Here is a 23,011-nt window from a genome sequence, read left to right on the forward strand (position 1 = left end):
CGCTGTGTGCTCCGGGAGGCCGGGACAGCTACAGGTGTGCCGCCGCAGTCCGGCCGCAGTCCCTTTGGCTGCCGTGTACCCAACGCGTGGGCAGCTGGCAGGCGTTAACGGGCAAAAAAAGGGCTAAATAACTGCGCTGGCACTGGTGCCGTGGGAGTCCCGGGGACGGACCAGCTCCTGTTGTGCTGCCTACCGTAAAAACACACGGCTGGAGGTGCTCCCTGCTCCGGGAAGCGGATAGCCTAATGACATGAGAAGAGGTCATGGGACAGGCAGGGAGACACAGATACCTTACAGACCTTACTGGCCCACACAACGAGCTTGGGCACCCGCCTGTTGCTGGGGTTTTCCTTCAGTCATCCTGGCGAAGAACGGCATGGGAAGGGCTTATTTGAAGGAGGATAAAGGAATAGCTTTGCTGCGGTTAGCAGAGGACATAAGGTTAACATGAGGACACCATGGGAGAAAGCATGAAAAGCCTAGCTTATCTGGAAATTTAAGAAATGGGCTGTAAAGGCTGGCATCACGGACCGATCAGAATCATGAAAGCTACTTTCTCAAAACTGGCATGGAAATGGTAATGAGGTGCCTCCAAAGGCAATGCAAACAGCTTGCTTTTTTTGTATGATAGCAAAGAGGAGACAGCATAAAAATGGGTGACTTGCATAGGAACATGCGCAAGGTAAACGACCTTTGCAGCATATTCTAGATGCCCATTAAAAGGAAAATGTATATTAAAACTGGTGAATTTAGGGGTAACTCAAATGCTTGTATTGAGGGGGAACGTTACTTATTTCTCAGTCAGATAGACAATCGACCAGAACCTCAGATCTGAAACACTTCAGTCCTTGTAAGTACGTGCATATGAGAGGCAGAGACTTGAAAGTTCAAAGCAAATCCTGCTGACGTGATTTTTTTTGATCCAAGTTTGCATCTTCATTTACACTTTTTTGATTTAGACACAACTGAAAACGTACAAGAGCTTACCCCACGTACCTAAAAAGAATTTCCCGAGCAACTCTTGCAAATTTGAAGTCTGAAAATTGAGACTAGATTTGGCCATGGCAAAGTCCTAATCTTAAAGAAAACTTACACTGCAACAAATCTAACACAGATCTAGAAAAGGCCTCTCTCTCTCTCCCCACCCCCCCTCCCCAATACTCCCATGTTTTGTACTTAGATTTTCACCAGGAGTTTCTCCTCCTCCCACAGCTATGTACTGTGAAATTGTACACATACCTCAGTGAAGAAAACAGAATAGACGTTTAATGCTGACACACACTTCTCATTCTCCTCCTTTCTAGTTGTATTTTCATACTTTCAGAGTTTTGGCACTAACTGGTACCAGTTCATATATTTTGAAATGAAAGCATGCTAAGAAGGGAGATTGGCAGAAGCCTCCATCATCTGGCCTCATCAGTTTTTCACTGTTTACAACAGCAATAAATGTACTCTAAAGGGGCCATACTCCTCCTGATGTCAGAGGAATATATATACAGAAGGAGAGGAAGAACAGCCTAAATTTAGCTAGCAGAAAAGAGACATCTGCAGCAGTTAGGTTGATTTTGCTGACTGATGAAAATATATTATTACAAAGCAAAAAAAAAGAAAATTTTTTGCAGTTAAAGGAACCACCATAAAGAAACTACTTTTTTCATAAACAGGATTTGATGTTTCCAAGGCTTTTTTATTTTAAATCACAGGTAATCCCATTACATATGGTCATTGTGCTGGGGATAGAGAAATAATCCCATATATAATATCCTGAGACAGCATTTCTCACTTGTTACTAATGCTCCAGGAAAAAAAAAAGAAAACATCAAAGAGGGGGTCAGGATGACGGATCAGCAAGTCAGGAAGCAATTAGGTAAGCCTTATTGTACCTCAGAGAGCAGTGTTGGTTCCTGGCACTTCTGTTTCAGTTCTAGGAGTGTATTTGTTGATTGAAAGTGGTTGAACCAGAAAGCACAGTATTAAACTTCAGTATATAAAGTGGGTTTGAAATTCCAGTGCACATAGAAAACATCCCATGAATGGAAAATGGCATTTTTACTCACACATTGAAGTAACAGTCAGTGTTGCAAAACCATTCTGTATTACACATCGTCTTTTCCAGGCTCCAGTTTTCAGGAAATTGTGTAGTTCCCTTTGGAGGAGGGGAAAACTGGGTATGAACCAGAGCATCATTTGTGCCACGGCTTAAGCAACATCATTTAAATCAAACCGTTACAGGCAGCATACAGAAAGGCTTGTACTTAAATTGTAGCTGGTGTGGTCAGCATACAAGTCAGCATTATGCTGTGCTCAACACGTCCTGGCTGTGGTCCAGAATGACCCTTGGCATAGGAACTCCAGAACAATTACACGAAGAAGCAGCCCGTTGTCGCTGTAGCCCTCTTGGCCCCAGAAGCGGCTGAGGATCTGACCGATGCCCCCTCTCCCTGCCTTCAGATCTCACTGTTAAAATCCCTTCTTTCGCAAGCGCTGCCAGCAGCCTGCGTGGGACGCTCTGTCTGGGACCGTACCTCTGGCAGGGACAGGCAGCTTGCTACAATGGATGTATTGCTCTGCCTGTTGAAGGACACGGTCCTTCGGGGGGATGTGCGATATGGGAGCAGGCAGCTTTCGGCAACAGGGCGGCCAGCACAGCCCAGATGTGGAGATGGGGAGAAATGTCCGTAACAGCCACCTGATCCTAGCCCATGCCATTTGTACACACTGGGAAAAGCAGGCAAGAGGCTAATAAACCCAGTTTACAAACCCATAGTGAACACAGACAATGCTTTCCCATTTTGAGAAACTATGCCAGAGCTTGTTGGCAGCTGCCTGCTCTGAAAATTATCACAGTAGTGACCCCTGCCAGGGATTTGTACCTGATCGTACACCAGCTCCTACCTCCTCAAGGCAGGCTAGCTGCCAAAAGCCACCTTGAAAACGGCCCTGCTCTAGAAACATCACCTGTACAGCTGGCACCCCACTGCGGGGAACAGGAGTGCTGTCAGTCATGTCTTGCAGCAGTCACGCTTTGGCCACAGGCAGGGCAACATGACACAGAGGGGTCTGACTTCATGCCAGCTACCTGGTGGACCCCTTAAGTCCCGCTGGAACAAGTTGACAACCATGTGGACTGCTCAAAATGGCAATATAAGTAGATGTGTTGCAGCTGGTGCCCCACACAGTAACTGGAGAGTTATGATGAACTCAGGAGCTTTCAGGAAACATCCACTAGATCCACACATAACACACCAATCAACACAGCAACAACCATTTGAAAACCAAGACAAAAAGGACAGCAGACATCACTACATTGCAAGAGTTTACAGTTGTCAGTATGGCCAAGAAAATGCAATAGTAACAAGCTCAGACAAACTCTGTTACAGCACAAGGCGGGGCAGACTAACTCAATAAATACTGGTACATGTATTCATATTCAAGTTGGACACGGGTGTCTAAGGTGGCATATTGCTAGAATCAATAATATTAACTTTAGCAAAAAGAATTGCTGCCTGTTGAAGAGTAGTGAGTAAAACTTGAGAGTTTTTTATCTTGGGCTTACTAATACAAGAAAATTGATCCTTTCTGTCTTATGTTTGTCATCTGTTTAATGCCCAAAGTCACCATATAGTATAGGACTCACCATATAGTACACAGAGCAGATGATTTCCCTTTTTCATACAGAACTGGGAATTGCTACTCATAAAAGGATCTCTGACAGATGCAGAAAAACTTTCACTTCTCTCCCCCTGCAAACTCAGTGCAATGCTTCACAGCTAACTGGGGAAGCTATGAAGCTAATGAAGCCTGATTTCCCCTGGCTAATAAGGAATGAAGCCTGAATGAAGTTAGCTTGTTCATTATGCCTCCACTCATCTGGATTCCGATGTCCGATAAGATTGGATCATGTGCCACAGCCTTACCTCCCAGGAGCTGTCTTTTTGGGAGAGTGCCTTTTCTTTATCATCTGTAATTTTGTGGGTTATAAGAGATGCAAACAACTTCTTACAGAAGCATTCTGCTTGAATGAAAGCATGGCATAGTAGTATATGTCTTTTTTTTTTCTGCAAGAGCTACTACATAACAGCTAATTTTCATGAGACTACTAAAGATTAAAGCTACTCTTTTCATTATATTGCGCAGTTACTGTGTCACGCGCCTGTCATATATACTGTTAGCAGTCAAAATACCAGCTTGCTCTTGTCTATCCATCTTTGTTCTTGTGGGTAAAATAAGTTGCTGCCTATCACGCACAGAAGGATCCACTCTAATTCCAGTTGTTAAAATCAAAGTTTTATTAAAAATCACAGTTCTGCTTATTTAATTAAGCTTACTCAATAGAATTCTTATGGGATCATCTTACACATCTCTGATTGTCTTCTCTGTATAAGAAAGATTGAAATCAAACAGTTTCCCCAGTAATACAGGCTTCATATTTTTAATTTGTGAATTCTACATCCAGTGTTTGTCCTCATAACTGAAACGTGTCTTAGGTTAATTTGATCTTGATCAGAATACAAGGATGCCTTTATTCTTAGGGTTAGAAAGTCCAGCTGAGTATGACTAGTAGACGAACATGTTCCTGTTTACAGGGACAGTAAAAAGGAACTGGTCTTTTTTTTAAATCTAAAAAAAAATTTTAAAAACCCCCCCCCCCCCCCATCATTGTGCAGTTTGTGTGCCCTGAAGTTTTTTGAGGTCTTGTGCAATTAGGGATTGTATGGCATGCGTATAAAGTCATCTCATCTTTCTTTTGCTCTTGTAATAAGGTATATCTATTCAGTTTGGGACAGATTGCAATCCTACAAAAGAGTGAGTTTTGTTATTCTAGCAACCTCAGGAACTAGAGCATTATAAGAAAATGGTATGCAACTTCTATTTCATTATTTAGAATGTTTTATTTAAATGTATTTACCTGATGTACAGAATAGTGTAATCTGGCTGCTAATTCTCCAATGCCTTCTGGAAGGCTGCAAAACATCAAAAACAAAACCATACAAAACAATATTAATTACAACCTAGATCATCTTCCTCCACACTTTCTATAACCAGGGCTGTGTTATGTAATATCAGCTTAACAGCTGCTTAGTTGACTTCCTGATGTAAAGATAAACATCATTATATAACCTGCCTATTTTAACTTTCTCAGTCAAATTAAGCAGAGAGGTTCGTGTATTGTATGGAATGAGTTTGCCTGTGTGAAAATCCAACCTAAACAGTAAACCCTCCAAGAGCAGGTTAGATGCTCTCCAGCAGTATTTTCCTGTGAGGAGTGCAGCAGTTGCTTTGGATTTTGCCTGATCAAATGCTGGCAGGTGTGTTTAGAAAGTTAATTTGGGAATTTTTCTATGACCAAGTGTTACCCAATTAAAACACAATCTGTTCAAAATAAATTTAACTCTTCATCTCATATGAACATATAACAAATCCCCCCCCAAATAGCATTCAGACAAAACACAAGAAAGTGCTATTAAACCTCACTGTAGGATTCAGACGCAGGCTATGCAAAGTAGCACCTCCTAGAAAGTGCAGAAGCCACTTTTACTCTAATGCTTTTTCCTTATTTCTGTGGCACAGTCCACAGCATGCCTTGAAGTGGAGCCGCTAGCCATGGCTCTGTTCACTCTGTGCTCATTTTCAGGCAGCTGCTCTCTGGCCAAGGTAGCTCATCCAGAGTTCTTGCACTGTGTTAGTGTCAGCTCAGACATCTGTACAAGCCTAATCACCTCTGGAGTACAGAAAGTGGTGTGCCTGAACCACGCGATCCAGTAGCACACAGCAAAATGACATCACAGCATATCACATCAAGATACCTTTGTCTTCCCAACCCAAACAATGTAGTATTTGTAGCAGAGAGCATGGGATTGTGCCCAGCCTTACGCCTCTTACACAAGGGTCAGATCTATATAGGTCTGCTGCCACCATATTTTCCATCACATGCACCTGAAGAAACAAATAGTCTTCATATTTTGGGATTACAGACACACGTAGCTAGATCAGGCGAGTAGAAAAACTAGAAAGGGTGTTTGGCGGTGATTTTTATAGGAATCAAAATCATACTTATCAGAAAGTACCTTCTTTTAAAAAGCTAAGAATCACTTTCCAAATAAACACTTTTCTTGCAAAGTATTAAGGCATTCTAATTCACACCAAACACAGTATTTCCAAACACTGCAGGAACACACTGAGCATGTGGAGCTCTTAAAGTAACCCCTCTTTCTCCTGGGATGACAGACAGCTTGTTTAAAATTCCCTCTTCCTATGCTAACACCTACCTTTTGAGCTCACCAGATAATTGAAAGTATGTATTTGAGAGCTATTAGGAAGAGCAGAGACAGCAGGCTGCTGGTTTGCCCTTCAGAAACCATAGCTCCATCTGTAGCATTTTGCTTGCTAGTAGCTACACGCTATGCTGTGGGTACCCAAGTCCCAAGCTTCCCATCTCCTGCCCCTCCTCACTCCCTGCTGCTCAAGATTGTAGAAGTTTTCTGCAAAGAGTTCAGTTGAGAGGAGGAGTTACTGGAGCCAGCATGCTCAGTTGGCCCTCGGGGCTACCTCTGGTGGTGAGCAGGTAATTGAATTATCAGGCACACCTTCCCTTTAATGGGTTTTTCTCCCTCCTTGTTTGTGTAGAAGCTTTGGGAGGATAAAGGTGAGTACGTTCCACAGCTATGTGAAGGAAAAGGGCAGTGTTAAAAAGGAATGCAGCTACAGAATTTGAGAAAAGTTTCATCTTGTTTGGAATTTTATGGATAATTTACATTGTAGGAGGGAGGGGCTGCCAGTGGCTGAAGCTGAGGGGTGAGACCTCCAGTGTCTCACTGAACAACTGCAGAGCTGGAGCAACTCTGGACGAGCAGTGAGGAAACCTGGAAAACTGTGTCTGGCTATGCAGGGATCTACTGATGAAGAGGACCTAGGGGCTGCAGAAGTTGCCCACAGTTAATGCATCCTACCCTTCACTCCAGGTGAAGTGAGCATTCAGTGGGGCTGAGCTCCCATACAGCTTTTCTGTTATATTTTGATATGCGTTTAGGTGCAGAAAGTCCTTGTAAACCTGGTCTGTTTTCACGAAAGGACTTTGCAGAGAGCCCTCATGTGGGTTTTGTAATAAAACACCCTTTAAATCCTAGTGGTATTGTGTCTGCTCTTACTGAATATAAAAGAGGTTGTCAGAGTCCAAAGGAACCTGTTACTGATTCACATGCAGATTGCAGTTTGTCCTTTCAGTAAATCCTCTGTAACAGATAGCTCATCTAAGCTTTCTAGCTTGCATATCACTTATCTTGGCCCAATTCCCTGATCAAATACTATTGCAAGTTGAGGTCAATGGAAATTTTAACAGTTCCTGATGATAAGTTCCCAAGGAGCTTATATTAGGCTCTCAGAATCAGAACTACTTCTGAACACACTGACCTAAGTTTTTTTGCTGCTGTTGGCAAAGGCTTGCATGGACAGGTAACGTTTCCAGCTAGGTCCAAGTATCTAGCTATATGCTCCAGAAAGCTACAGGGAAGCTGGCTGCAATAATCAAACATGTACAGTCGGAGACAACAAGTACTGTAAGGCTATTTACTACTGATATTCCAGTGCTTCTATTCCTTCCATTTGCTTCTTGTCCTCAAAATACAGCATTTCTGGAAATAATCTATCAACCTTTTTTATTTTCAGATTTTCATTACGGGCGGAGGCAGAAATCTTCCACTAACCACGACTGTGGTTTTGCAAGGTAAAAAGTGATATCACCAGAGGCTGTACTACATTCCTTCTCAGATCTACCCTCTTGCAACAGTAGAGCGCATTGAGTAACTAACTAGTTTGTCCGATACCAAGACTGACTCATAAGGAGAAGAAAAGTTGGAAGACAGGTGTATGCTTGCAGTTCTCGTCCAATTTTCCTGGTAGCTTAGAAATGTGGCAGAAGAAAACATTAACTTCGTGATATGCAGGCCCCTTTTCTGGAATGGTTTATGTTTATGTATTTGCTTAATGCTGAAAGCAGTGAAGTTCCTTTATTTATTTTTGGTTGCAGAGACCACATGGACTAGGACTTAAAGGTAAAATATTCTCCTGTTTCTTTCATCAGTAAATACTTTACACTCTGCAGAGACGGACTTACAGAAGAAGCACGGGGTGATGTGAAGAGCTGCAGCAAAATAAATGCTGTGAAGTTGAACAGTGTAGAAATCAAAATCATACCAGGCAGGAGGAAGAGGCAAGAAAGGCAGGTATTCAACACAGGATGAGCATGAGCCCTGAAATACGGCCATGAAAGGGGAAGATGATGGATGCAGGCTTCAGGAGAGACATTTTCAGCAGGTAGGGTTATCCTAATGGCCCTGTACAAAACACTTGTGAGACCTCACCTAGAGTAATATATAACCATGACCATCTGTGTTCAACGAAGGTGAATTTGCACTTGAAGAAGGCAGAGGAGGGCTTCTGGGATGATGACCAGAGTGGAGAGCCTCAGAGGATACCCTCAGGTCAGCCAGGCTATTGAGGAAAAAGAACAAGGTTCCCCCAGAAAGCAGAAAGCTTCCTGGGACAAGAGCAGTGAGGCTGGGACCTGCTTCCTAACTAGAAGAGCACAGACGAGTCACTGAGCTGGTTTCAAGGTAGGACTTGATGAAGCCACACATCGCAGTAGACAGAAAGCAATATTTTACGTGTTCAAAGTCCACACAGTGTTCTTTGAATGCCAGGTTCTAGAGTCTGGGTGCCTTTCACCTTGCATACTCAGACTACACTGTGTCTTTAAATAGAAAAGTAAATTTCACAGCCAGATTTGGGCTGCATCTGCCTTGAAATTGCTCTATATTAAGGGGAAACAGTGTGCAAAGATGTAGATTTTGGTTTTGTTTTATTCCAGTAAATTGTCTCTCTCACACAGTTTCTCTTGTGCCTTCATTCTTGACATTTCTGGGGTCCTCTGGTAGGTGGTCTGGACAGTGTTGTAAGGTACAGCAGCTTCAAGATAACGAGCTGCTGAAAGGCAGGAGTCCTGAGGACTATTCTGATAGCTGAGGACATCTCTAGCATGGTAAAACACTAGATATGCTCCTCTACTGTAAGGTGAACGGGGGGGGGGGGGGGGGGGGGCAGGGGTAGACTAAAACCTCTGCTAGTTTGGGGGTTTTTTTACTGCTTTATATTTAGCCATATCAAGGAAGGGACAAAAATCAGCTAGTGAGGAAGAGTGGTACTCCTCTCATCAAAGCTGCACTGAATTTACACTTCTGCTCTAGGATTGCTATGAACTTCCAGGCCTGTGCACTAAGGGTATACTCAAGAGAACAGCTCAGCCCACCATCATTGGTTTGAATTCAAGGACTTCTACTTACTTTCCCAACCAGAAACAGCTCAGTATTCTCATAGATCTCCTGGCATCATGCAGATGTACAGCATGCCTCAAACTCACTGAGGATTTACTCAATTATTAATTAAAATCTCATTTGATTATGATTCCCTCACATGCTGGAGAAAGCATCCAGTTTCATTGCAAACAGTTAATTTAGACTCTCTGAAGATGTTCCATCATTTAAAACAAAACCAGTAGTCCAAAGAAAGAAAACTATATCATTATTTATGGCATTACATTACAATTCAGATAGGATTAACTAACTCTGTTTCTATTCTCTTTAACGATATAATATGATGAAACATGCTGGCTGTGTTCATTATTGTTTGTTAAGGCAATTTATGCAGGGTACATCTTTGGTGTAGTTCCAGTGAATTTGACGCATCTTTGCCTCTGCAGCTCTCATTTTTCTCTGCTTTGGCTTAATGTAACTAGAAATGATAATTTTGTGGGTAGTCCCTGCTCAGTGAGCCACATGCTCATATTTATATCAGAAACAGGTCATACCTTCAAGGACTTAGCAACTGAAGTGTGCTAATTTCTATCTGTGGCTGGAATTAGCTGCTAGATACCCATTGTGTCTGTTTTTTATATAGGCCCTCAGAACTGAAAGCATCAAAGGGTCATTGCACAAGAATAAAGCAGCCCCATCAGATCTCACTTGCTTGATTCCTTATGTGGACTTCATTTGAGTTTCTGCAGTTAGTCAGGAAGCGTTTGATTCTGCTCCTGCCCTGCCCCACGGTGCCCCAGCACACATTGCACTGTGCTCTCCATGCTGCTCCACGGCATCTTGCTGGCCGCAGTCATACCAGTGAGGGGACTGAAGGAGACTCTGCTGACTTTCAGCCCTTATTGACTCATGGTGCTTCAGAAATTTCACTACCCATGCAGTAAGTGCTAGTAAGTAAACTATGTGGTCTAGCCCCAGTACGTTTAAATTAATATTTCCACACAATACAAACACTTGCTGCTTTTTATATTTTTGCGGCAAGTTATTTCTGTAAACTCTTTGGATGGATGGAAAGTACTTTTGAAAATGTGGAAAACATATAAAACTCCTCCCAATACCCTGCAGATTTTAACAGCCCACACATGGACCAACTTCATTTCATTGCTGGTGCCTGCAATGGAAAGCAGACTGCCAGCCCAGGCAGCCGGAGTCCAATCTCTCACAACAGTGTCACTGTTAAAGCCAGGGAAATCACCCCACAATCACCACAGTCAGAATGAAATCATCAGCCTGGTACTACAGCAGTTTCAGCAGTGGTATATATTGAAAGCAGAACACAAGTTTTCATTTTACAGACCCCAAAAAGCTTTTCAAAGTCTGTGCAGACCTGGGGAGTCACTTCTAGACTTGTTAAACAGGCTTAATTTCTTGGTTCACCTTTACAATGTCCTTAAAAGCAGCCCATCCTACAGAGATCCACAGACAATTTGAGGAAAACTACTCAGCTAGAAGGAAAGATGAGGTGGCGTGTGGGAAGTGCAAAACAAGAGTCCCTGCTAGTTGGTGTTGGTGGAGTAGCAGGGATGTGGGGTGCCCAGCCTTATCACACATGTACCAGGCTTGCTGCTCCTGCTGGCCTCTTCACCTCCAAAAGCCACAGGGGCACACCACCTTTCTCTGGGAGTTATTGGGACACTCAGCTGGGGACCAAGTCCCCTTGAACAGCTGAGATCACTTAAGCTCTCTCAGCATGAACCAGAGACAGCTTCAGAAATGCCCTTCAGGAACAGTTACAGCCCCAGTGCTGGGGAGGGGACGGTCTGGTAAAATGCAATCCGCTCTCTTTACAGAGAGCTGCCCCCACGGCTGATGGGGCAGCAAGGCTCCTCAGGGACTGCCAGAAGGCTTCCTGGGACACAGGTACTCCACCACAGCATTTATTGTGCTGTAAGCGATCACAGACCCTGCTAGAAACAACCTGTAAACTTTCTTCTTACTAAGGAGCTACATTACATGGGCTCAGATCTGTTACACCGATCCCTCCAGCAGCACTTATGGAATAACTCTCCATAAAAGCAACCACTCAGCTAATTTCTGTTGCTTGTGCAAAAGCATACATGCAGATAGGATATTTCATCTCTATTTACACTTCAACTTCTTATTCCTCTTCTCATTAGCTAGCATGTTATTGCCAGTACTTCAAGAAGCTGTCTATCCGGTGGTGATGTACCATTTGCAGGCAGAATGGTTCCCCTGGCAGTGCTGTATCAGGGGTTCAGCACACCAGCACCCCTGAACCCTCTGTGTCAAAGCAGCCTTCCACGAAGCTTTCTCTTGAAGCTCTCCTGTCACCTCATGCACCCATGATCCTTTAACTCTCTACTCTCCTGTCCTATCTGCATGTAGTACACCTTGCAGCTCACTGAAATAATAAAAATGCCATTAAAGTTTTTGAAGCGATCTGTATTGCCATTCCCAAACTCAGTGATCTCCCAGGACAGATGCTGTGCAGGCAGCCAAAGGAAAGCTTTCTTCAAGTTCTTGTACAAAGCACCTGAACATTGCTATGGAAGGATGCAAGTATTTCCTCTATAGCATCTCAGATAAGACTGCTGATAAGAAATACCAAAACTGCCTACCCTCATTACACCTGCCCTCTGGGAAACAGGCCGAAACAAACTTATTCCAGAGCAGCCATCAGACTCTAAGCCCTTTCAGTCACTACCAATTATCAATATTGCTTGACTAAATACTATATAGCAAGTTATTCAGGTTTACTAGCACACTCTTTCAAAATATGTGGGTTTGGGTTGGTTTTTTTTTTAATTCCACAGAGTGACTTTTTTTAAACAGTACCAATCTGAATGGAGGGTGGGAGGGGTCTAAATTAGCAATGGTTTTGTGTGCCCATTTACAGCTTTCCAGGTCAGACACACTTCACAACAGTACAGTAACACTAGAAAAGTCTCTGCCTCCACTGAGCAACACTTTTGGGCAGATAAGTAAAGTAACATATTCTCTCACAGTGGGGGAGGCAGCTAGATTGTTTGCCCTAATGAATTTTTCTGGCAATTTTACTATGCTAAATTACAGCAAGAAGTTCTCTACAATCTCACATTGCTTCTTCCAGCTATACAAAATGCTCACATACAGCCTCTGACACTTTTTCTGGCTCTTTAAGGCCACAGAATTATCATTAGGTTGGGGAACACTTATGAGGGGACATAGATGTTTTTAATGTAAACAGCCAACTGGCATGCTCCACAGCAGAACAGTGTATCTACACATTCCTTCCCCTTAGATTGGTTGTGAGATTTTTCTGCTTAACACCTAACACTGCTAGCATTTGGGGTACAGCTGCAAAAATAGCTCTGTTTCTGGCAGGCTGGTTGCATCATTCATAACTGCTGCAGCAAACCTCAGGGCTGCTGTTCTTAATTCAGGCTATAATGCATCTTCAGTGCTGGCCCTTTGTAGAGGAAGATGGAAGAGATACCTTTTCTCTACTTTCATCAGCAAAACGCAACTGGCAAAGTTTACACATTGCCTGCACTGTGCTGAGGAGGCAAAATTACCATGTAATGAAACTGATAAAGGGCAGACAGACTTGTCTGAGGCTGCAGTCCACGCAGCTGAGGAGCTGACAGCATGAAGACAGACATCTGTCCCGATCCCTGCCAGCCTGGGTCGGTCCGCAGGACGTGCTGGAGCGATCTGAACGTGCTCCATCCGTACCAGGCCTTAGCGCAGCGAAGCAGCGGCAAAGGCTGCGGGGTGCCCCACCCCACTGACAGCAGCGCAGCAGCTACCTTTGGACACACAAACCCACCAAGCAAGGGTCAGTGAGCAGGTATCGCTCTGCCAGAGCGGCAAGAAAGGGCTAAAGCAACCGGCCACGTTCATGGTTTTGTGTGTTGGACTTTGCTCCTAAAGCCCTGCGTTCAAAAGGCTCTCGCTTTACCAGTTGGATCCCATAGCCTGAGACAGCTGCAGTCAGTGCTCTGCAACCGCCTAGATTCGATTTTCTTCAAAATAAGTGCCATTGCTTTACCGCCTATGAGACTAAAAGCAGAATAGGAAAAAACATACATATGCAAGTGGTTATGCATAACTGTCTAAAGTTCTTAAGAGATTGCATGGAAAATAGACGTGGAAATTTCACAGATTTTCAGCATGACTCAGGGGGCATCCAAACAGTAAATGTGACTCATGGACTGCGTAGGCATGTACAGGTATGTGGGTAGGCTTCTGGAAGCCATATGGTTTCCTGCAGGAGCTGAATATCAGCACAAGTGGTGGTGGGGAGAAGAAATGTGACGTTTTATCACATAACAAGCTACTTAAGCACTGCCTGTCCAAGAATTGCTAATGGAGCAGAGCCTGGCGAGGGCTGGCTTCCATCAGCACTGCAGAATAGCGTGGCTCCTCTAAAGAATGGGATCTATTTACAGGAAACTCTTCGGAGCACAATGAAATTTAAGGGGGTGAGAGGCAATTATATTCCAAAATAATTTGGTTTTGTTGAAACTGGTCTTTGAAGAACTCTCTATAGGAGGCCACAGTCTGGCAGAAAAGGGACATCATGTGGGACCCTGGCAGTATTTGGGCTTTGTGAAAGCAGCTGGAAGCAATTTCATCTGAATTCTAATAATGTTTAAAAATGAACAGCCAAGCTTGGATCCAAAGCAAGACACCTACCCCATAGAGCCAAAGGAGTTGTACCTGCTTAGGCTCGTCTAAATGTGCTATGAAATACTGTAATTAAATATTCAGGTGAACTTATCCAGTCAAAGAACAGGCATGCTGCAGTTGTCAGGTCCTGGCACTAGACAGTGCACAGACCCACCGTCCGCTGAGGACAAGGGAAGTCTGAAAAGCTGCTATGCCACCAGGGAATTCAATACCACTCCCCACACCCCCCACCGACAAAGAGCCACAAGAATTTACAAGGTTGTTTTCCCTCAGGGGGAAGAAACAAGGAGGTAAAACCAAGACATGGATTTTGTGACTTTACATGAGTAGCATGAGCCAGGGCAGACACTTTTCAAAGGGCGACTACACATGATAAATATACACTGCCCCTTCCTATTTGACAGCTGCAGCCTGTCATTTATTTCCTGCAAGACAAAGTAAATCAAAGGAAAAGAGTGGATGTTTTTCTTCCATTATTCTTCCTACAGCAAGTTCTTCCCCTACTCCAAAGCCCATAAAGAAACTGAAAAAGAGGGGGTAAATAGCAGTTACACCTTATGGGAGTGAAACAGATTTTTTTAAGTTAGAAGTCAGTATCAATGCAACATAGCCTCTGGCGGACGTGGTGCATTTGCTCCTGCAGCTTCAGTCTCAAGTCTGACAGGAGCAGGAGACCAGTGAAGAAATCAGAATGGATTCATGTTTATTTTGTCAGCCAAAGGTATCTAAGGTCAGGAGACTTGCATTCTGCTTTGGGTTTGGATCTCATGGGTGCTGGGTGTCTGGAGATGGGACTGAGCTGATCTTACCCATGCTCACAGCAAACCTGATCTGCTGCAGAGCTGGGGTAATGCTTCCTCTGCACAGCACAAGTGTTACTTGGAGTCCCTCTCCAAAGAAAATTTCCACCAAAAATGGGACTCTCTGGCCCGAAATCATCAAAATCCTGGAGAAAGCCTGTGCAGTGCGATGCAAATGTCCTTTTGAGATCTGTACTTAAAAAGAGAATTACTCCGGGGCATTTGTCCTAGGGCACATGCTGTGATCTGTGGCTTTCACAGTGAAAGAGAACCCTGTTCTCACTACAGTGGAGACATCCACGAATAGCATAGATAGAGTTACTCTGCTTTTGGGGTAAGTGAGAATTTTGCTGATAAATACTTGTAGGTGAGGTAATAGCCTTCTGTCAGTGCTGCTCTTACATTATAGCAGAGTCAATGAAGGAAAAGAGACAACCATCTTGATCTAACAACACATGAGAACAACTGGAATGACAGAAATAAAACACTAGTCTCTGAGCTGTCAGAACATCTATGCTGATACGGGAACAGGCAAGAAGACAGCAGAGGGAGAGCAGGTTACAAAAACTGTGATCAACCATGAAAGTTCACTTCCAAAAGCCATTAGAAAAGTATGGACACTGAATAGTGAGCCCCATGTTCAGAAGCTGATTAGGGTGCTTGTCCACTACCTCCTGTTGGCCTCTGCAGGAGCAATGTTATCTGCTTTCAAACATATTGCTGGTACAATTTTAGCTGGAGTCTTTGAGTACAGTACTGCTCCATCTTTTAGTTAGTGGATGTAGAGAATATGGATTAGAGTCTTTTTCAGCTCCCTGGACAACTATGACACCTCAACACCTTGAAATTTCAGGATAGTTAAGGTAAAAATGGAAATATTTTCTCACCTTCCAGAAATCTGCCAGATCTACTTGGACAGGAGCTGTCTCACAGTGGGGGCAGGGAAGGCTGAGGGCAGTACTCATCTGCAGGAGTACTTGTGATGTGGGAGAGAGATGCTAGAGCTACCCCCACTTCCATGCGTGGAAGCACCCCTTGCCATGGGTACATAAATGAATGTCCTGCCCCAAAGAGGACTGCCTCCTGGCTGCCCTTCTAGGGCACATCAGAGGTGTCCTCAGTCATCCACCAGCTGAGCCAGTTTATATCCAGGACACTTCAGGCACACTGGCAAAAATGAAGCAGGCGATTACCAGCCATGTGTGAAGTGAGTACAAACTCCTGTGCAGGTCACACAGCCGGTTCACTTGTGGGTGATGCACTTCATGTTTCATTTGTAAAGGTTTGATCTTGCTAAGTCAAGAATAAGTCAAGCACTACTAAATAGACAAGCCCTGTAAGTCTTACATACCTTTTAGATGCTAATCTTTCCCCAGAATCAGCGAGTTAATTAAAATTAATTTAACATAATGAAGATGTCTCTGTAAGAGCTTGAGCATAACTGATCATGAAATAAACATAATCTAATTCTATCTCACCGATTTTGCAATTATCAGCACAAGCAGCTGGCTGGTCAGCTGGGTCCCTCCTTCATTGGAGGGGCAGAGCACTGAGCCCTGCTCCAGGGATGGCACATTCCCTCAGCAACAAGCCAGACAAGTTCCTTTGTCCCGGGGGTAAAGACCTCCTCCATCCAACATGGAGCTAATGGAGGGATTTCACTACAGCAGCACGGCCCAGGAAGGGCAGAAGGGATCTCAAACCTTTTTAAAAGGAAACTCCACGCAAGTTTAATAGGTCCCTGGATGGAGGCTCGGCTCCAGGGTGCATTTCTAGGTGCTCTTTCCATCGTGAGGAAAAGTGAGACAAATGCCAGGTTAGGGTAGAAAGGCAGTGGGCATGCTGGGATCCTCCCTGTGGGATCTGCAGGGAGTTCAGGCTTGCCTGCACCTCAGTGGTACCAGGAGCAGCCCCAGTAGCCACTCGTCCTCTGACCAGCGAGAGGTCAGCCTGGCACAGGGGTGGCAAGAGCCAAGTCTGCATGCAAAGATGGCAGGGCACAAAGCTGGTTTCTGTGAGACTGCATTAACTCCCGGCTATTCCCTTCTGCACTCCCAAGTGGTGCCTTTGGCGCAGGGGACAGACCCCTGCAGACACCTCAAGCCCCACGTCTGTACAGAAAAAAGCTGTGTGAGTGTGTCTGTGCGAGGCATTGGCAGCTATGGCTTTGTGCTCTGTGAAAAGGATCAGAAGGGCCTGTGATGTGGGCTGAAGATTTCTCTTGCAACCCCTGTGGCAAGTTAATTGTTGTTGATTACAAACCCAGTGCAACCTTGTCAATTTGCAACACAGAACAACAGCAGCTATTTAAGAGAGCAGCCCTGCATCCAACTCCTCAAGCACAAAATTCTCACATTATTTAACAGCATGGTAGGAGGCTGTTTAGGAAACAAATAGCACGTAGATCTGGTAAGGGCCAGAAGGGATTGAGCAGCAGATAATAGCTACCTGATTAGTAACAGGAGGTGTTAACTCTATCACCTCTTTTGCAGTGGCAGCTTACTCTCATGAAGATCAGGTCTCTGCTGCACTAGGCAGTGCAGGCAGAAGAGTTGCTGTACAATGCCTTGATCTTGTGCTCTCTTTCTGCTCTTGTTGGTACCTGCCAAGGAGCCCACAGGGCCAGCTGAACCTCTGGGCTGTCTCACATCTGTTCTGCAGAAGCAGTCCTGTCCCTGTATGCTGGCAGGGCAAGGAGCAGAAAAGAAGCAACCTGCAAGGCAAAGTGACTTGACCAAGGTCACCTGGCAGATCAACAGCAGAGCCACACGCAAGGCTCCACTGAAATGAGTGGCTGTGGTCTGGGCATGGTGCCCTGAGCTCACCATGGGGCAGCCCGTTTGCAGCTGGACACAGAAGTTGCTAGCCTTTCTTTAAAACGGTCCGTCAGGGAACACCCTTCAAAATTCTTGCAGAAGAGAAAGAGCTGCAATTCCTCACTTAGAGCCTCTATTGGCCCTGCCAGAAGGACACAGAAGGGGAATGGGATGAGGCCAAGCTCCACCAAAGAAAGAGGCAGGAGACATACATTGTCTGTGTCCGGTACCCTGGACACATGTTCAGGCAAGCTCTATGGGACACTCTTTCACACCATCTCATGAATGAAGTAATTTGCTATTGCTAAGAGAAAAACCAACACATCTGTACATGATGCTTGACTTAATTTTCTTATTCTAACACAGCATCAAATAATTGCTTTATATAACACATATTAAAAAGTAGGGTTTGTAACAAATCCATGTTTTACATTACTTTCTTTCATTCAAATGTCACCACATTGCATATGCATCTCTGCAGTCTGCCTGCCTTCTCAGTAAGCTTATATTGCCTCTTCCCAGAGGAATGGGAGCAAGAGCAGCTCTACTGAGCTGCAGATTTCTTTGTGACTGTCCCTGATGGATGATGGTGACATAAGCTGGCTGTCTTGGGGATTTCACGTAAGCTGAAGCTTGGAAGGCTGAGCTACACAGAAGAAGCGTCAAAGCACACCCAGGAGCCCAAAATAGGAAGGAGAAGGAGGCGCGTGGACTGAAGTGGCTCAGAAGCACTAGATCTGGATAGCAGATTAAATATAAATTGCTGTGAATGGGGGTTAGTCTAAACCAGCTCCAGCAAGACAGGGATGAGATGTCCTGCAGCATACCACAGGCACAGAGAGCAGAGCGCTCCTAAGTAAAAATTCTCCCTCCAATCAAAGCAAGAAATCCCAAATCAAAACCTAGTTTTGCTAAAAGCTATCAGTACCAGAAATATTTTTGGGGCAAGTAGAAAAGATAAGTTTTGAAGTAGCAAAACACAGGCAACAGCAATCAGAAAGGAAAGAGAAGTGAGTACAGAGGGTCCCAATGCAGTCTGAAAGCACTGGTTGCTACCTCCTATGCTGTCAAAGGGATCTGGAGCTACATCCAGATCCAAACAAGGCTTGCACAGACTATTTGAAAATTATACAGTTTCAGTCTCAGTTACAGTCATGCTAACATTACTGCAGCCAGGAGTGAAGGTGTGTGGCTGCAGAGCCCCATTTAGGGAGGGATCGCCAGCCTGTGTGGGGAGTCAGACAGACTATTTGCAAGTCTTTTTCCTTATACACTCCTCAAAACACCTATGGCTAGTTCCTCCTTTCATGTAGCCAGGTAACAATGCAGACAAACAACCTACTGACTACACATTCTAGGTGACATGCAGAAAAACCATAGAAAAATACATGAAAATTCGTAGCTTTGACTTGCTAATACATCCTCACACAGTGTGAAGCTAGGGCAAGAGCATTCAGGTGTGTTTTACAGATGCTTGTGAAGAGGGCACAGATGTAATCACTGAACTGCAGTCGTCATGTTCAGGGATGACTGGCAGGTTTCAGGAAGAGGAAGTGTTCATCTTCCCTGATGAGCTGTATGCGAACAGCTATGAGAAATGCTGTCACTTCATTGCTAAATCCAAAACAACACATTCACCTTTAATCTAATGCATTTTAAAAAGCATTAGTCAGACTAGGCACATGACACTGGTTACCCCAGAAGGAAAGGTGAGCAAAGCTTAGAGTTTCGTAAGCAGTTTATAGGCTATATGTTATGCTCCAGTGCCTCCTCTAAGTAAAAACCCACAAAATCCTTCATCTCCAAGACCTTCGGGAGCAACAGAACCAAAAACCAGCTGCACAAGAAGCTGACAAGTTGCAAGGTCAGCACCCAGCACAGTGGTACTACAGTGTCTCCACGAAGCAGAGCAAATATCCCTGCAGGACGGTCCCACCACCAGCACAGGCACCAAGGCACTTTAATATCTTCCTTGCTGCCTCCTGTTTCTACATCAGCATGTGCTGCCTCCCAGACCTCCAGGACTATACATCTGTCCCTATTCCACCACAGGCACTCTGCACTGTGGTTCAATGTCCCTGAGATCAAGGGAATTTATACCTGGATGAGATCCTAAGTAACTAGGCAGAAATACATGGTCATGAAAGCATCGTAGAGAAAATAATCCTGGAAGGAACTGGGGGAGCACTCCCAGCAAGGAACCAGTTCCTGCCTGATGCCTCTGTTGGGGATGGCTGGACACAATTCCCTTTGCAGATCAACGTTATTCATATGTAAATCAAAAGCTGGTTCAAAGGCTTCTGTTGAATTCTTGATTCCCCCTGACTCCAGCTTTCAGTTTTCCCCTTTATGCCAACAGCTTAGTCAGAAGTCTTTTAAATCGCTGGAAACATCTCAATTATATAATTAACCAGAATGTGAATATCTGCAAGCTTCAACAAGGGAAGGCTTTGGCTGCCCAAGTTTGAGTGTATGGTTGAAGCTTGTATGCTATTAATTTTTAACTAAAGCTGATAGATAGGAAGCTAAAACCAGCCGTGGTCCTCTCTGCCAGTGCCTCCAAGGACATGGCAGCCACAAACATTGCACCATGCCTACATAATCACATGCACCCCATGGCTATGTGGGGAGGTTTGCATCCCCCTCTGTTAAGGGAAGGAATTGCACAGGAGGTGGCTTTTGCATCCTTATAGGCAACTTGGCAAGCCCCAAAAATGCTTTGTTCCCCAGGCCAGGCTTTGCAGGAGTGCCCCATCACCTGATCCGCGTGAATAAGCCTTTTCCTATTTAAGCTTCTTTCTCAGCTGATGGACCATGAACAACTGAGCCCTAAATGAAAGGGCAGGGCCAATGGAGGCAGGAGAGTGAAGGAGTTAAGCAGTCACCAGCCAAGGGCAGTGAACAGGAGAGCAGGGATTTATCTGCCTGGGAAGCAGCGACAAAGATGAGGACAGTTACGAAGGCAGCATAAGTGCAGAGACAGGAGACTGCAGTGCCACAAGATACACATAACCCTTGAGACAGACACATGGTGATGGTTGCTCCAGTATATAGTGTCAGTGTCAGAGCTTGTGAAAAGGGAATGGATAAAAATAAATTATTATCCATTTAGCACATATGAATTTAGACCAAACCTCTAAGAAAAATAGGTCTGATTCCAAATTTCCAATTCCAAAAGGCAAATTGATCTGCTACAGGAAATGAGAAGTCAGGCTGAGGAATTGAAGGACCAAAAAGTGGAAGCAAAGCGCCTAAACTGCTCCAAGATTTGTATCTCATGTAAAAAGGGGTAAGGTCTGGAGCACCACTGCAAGCCCAAGTCCCCACTCCACCACCTTAGAAGAGTAGTTGGAGCACACAGAGACTCCAACTGGAATGGAATAGGGAATAACAGCAAAGGTACCAATACATGGCAGGTCAAAAACATTTGGTTATCGCCTCTGGCAATCCTCAGTCCAAACTACACCTCACAGTAGGTATTAAACAAACTGAAAAGTTTAGTTAGCTATACAAGAAAAAGTAGATCAAAGAAAGGAGAAGGGAGGGTCTTTTTTACAGAGAAAATGGGATAAATACTAATCTCAGGATATCCCCAAGCTAAGTTAACTCTTTGCTTACTTTTCAATAGGAAAAAAATAATGCTGAACATGAGGTAAAAGACAAGATGGGTAATAGGATAAATATAATAAAGTAATTGGCCATTTTTTCAGCCCAGATAATGAGGAAAAAAGCAGTTTCACATAGTCAGCTGAGTGGCTGGCATACGAAGCTGCAGAAATAGCAGTATTTGAGCACGTCTGAGACATTACCGTATGACTAGGGAAACGCAAAACAATACCTGTACTTAAGAAGGGAGAAGTCATGAGGCAAGCTTGAGGCCCACTAGTCTAACTGCAGTAGAAAGCTAAGTCTTAAACCAAATTCTGAAATAGTACAAGATAGTGAAAAATACAACAACATTAAATGAGGAGTTTCCAAAGAGAAATTTTGTCAGACTTTGTTCTTTCTTCCTTTGAAAGCCAAAGGAAGCCCCTTAGAGCTCATCTCTTTGGACTTCAGAGAAGCAGCTGACGTGGCATCAAAGGGGGATTAGCAAATTTAAGATGCTTCTGCTAAAAGACAAGATACAAAGTAGGAAGGAACTGGCTACAAGGGAGGCAATGAAAAATCATGTCAACAGAGACAGGATGAGCCTGAAGAGGAATTAGTACCACAGGTCCTTCAGGGTCTGCCATTGAGTTTGATATTTCATTTGTGTCTCCAGCACAAGAAGTGAAGTTTGCTCTTGCCGCCTACATTCAAGAGAGCTGGATTAATTTCAACAGACACAAAAGAGGGTACCGCCAGGAAACCAGCCTGCTTCAGAAAGGACTAAATGTCTGGATAGTTCAGGCTGCAAAAAAGAAAAAAACCCAGAGGAGACCTCGTTCCTCTCTAAAACAGGCCAGGAAAGATGCACAAGGTAGGAAACAGTTATTTCAGCCACTGACAGCAGCGGTGCAGGCTGGCCAGGGTACACCAGGCACGCATCAGCAGCCCTCTCGCCACCGGGGCAGCGGGGACAAGCAGTCAAACTCATTTCTAGATCAAAAGGGATTCATTTGTGAAGAGCAGCACACAGGGCAGGGTGGTGGGTGCAGTTACACAGAGACACCCACACTAGCAAAGTCATCCCATTCCCTAGAAACACACCACTCCTCTCTCTCGCTGCCCGTTTCTTTCTGCCAGCGTTTAGGCAGGGTTTTACCTCTAAGCGTGCCAAGGCGCTGTGCAAATTGGCCGGGGAGTACTTGCACGGCTGTAGTACCTGCAGCACTGCCAGGGAGAGGCTGGGAGCTGGCAGAGATGCTCTGCTGCCCGGTGCTGCCAGGACAGACCCCTCGGTGACAGCGGGTGTCCTGGGAGCGGCTGCTCCCAAGTAATTCAGGAACGTTTCTAGCAGCATTAGTCACCACCCTTGTCCTGACATATTCTGGGCTGCCTAGCCAAGTTAATGACACAGATGTTGCTTCACGGTGGTCAAATCTCTTGGCTCATAAAATAGTAGCTTGAGTTTCCTGCCTTTCATAAAAGTCAGGAGCCCTTCAGTATCCAGCTCATTCATGGATGATAAAAATCTCTTGGCACAGGCTCCTTCCTCACTTGTAGGTTAATTTCATTGTTCAGGCTCTGCAGAGCACTTAATACATCTCTCCCCTGTTAATCTCCAGCAAAGTTTTTGAGTGATGTGGCTGGGTATCAGCCAGGCACTGCCAGTTAAGTTGGAGGGGGGGTTCTTCACCAGTACATTCATTTTCTCTCCCATCTCCACAACCAGCAACACGCCGTAGAATTGCACAAACCCAGCCTGTCATTCTGCCCCTTGCATCTCTAATCTGCCTCATCCACCACCAAA

The 23,011-nt window shown here is 44.6% G+C and overlaps 1 protein-coding gene across 1 annotated transcript in view; it reads right to left on the bottom strand.

Moving 5' to 3' along the window:
• The window catches only part of DLG1 (discs, large homolog 1 (Drosophila)), a 175,067-nt gene extending 172,061 nt beyond the window's left edge, over nucleotides 1-3,006 (bottom strand). The window contains exon 1 of the mRNA XM_010568436.1: nucleotides 2,896-3,006. Coding sequence (XP_010566738.1) covers nucleotides 2,896-3,006 — 111 coding nt within the window. The remainder of the gene's footprint in view (nucleotides 1-2,895) is intronic.
• Nucleotides 3,007-23,011: the final 20,005 nt, after the last annotated feature.

The sequence above is a fragment of the Haliaeetus leucocephalus genome, unplaced genomic scaffold, assembly GCF_000737465.1.
Source record: "Haliaeetus leucocephalus isolate CR32 unplaced genomic scaffold, Haliaeetus_leucocephalus-4.0 Scaffold240, whole genome shotgun sequence".
In the NCBI taxonomy this organism is placed as follows: Eukaryota; Metazoa; Chordata; class Aves; order Accipitriformes; family Accipitridae; genus Haliaeetus; species Haliaeetus leucocephalus.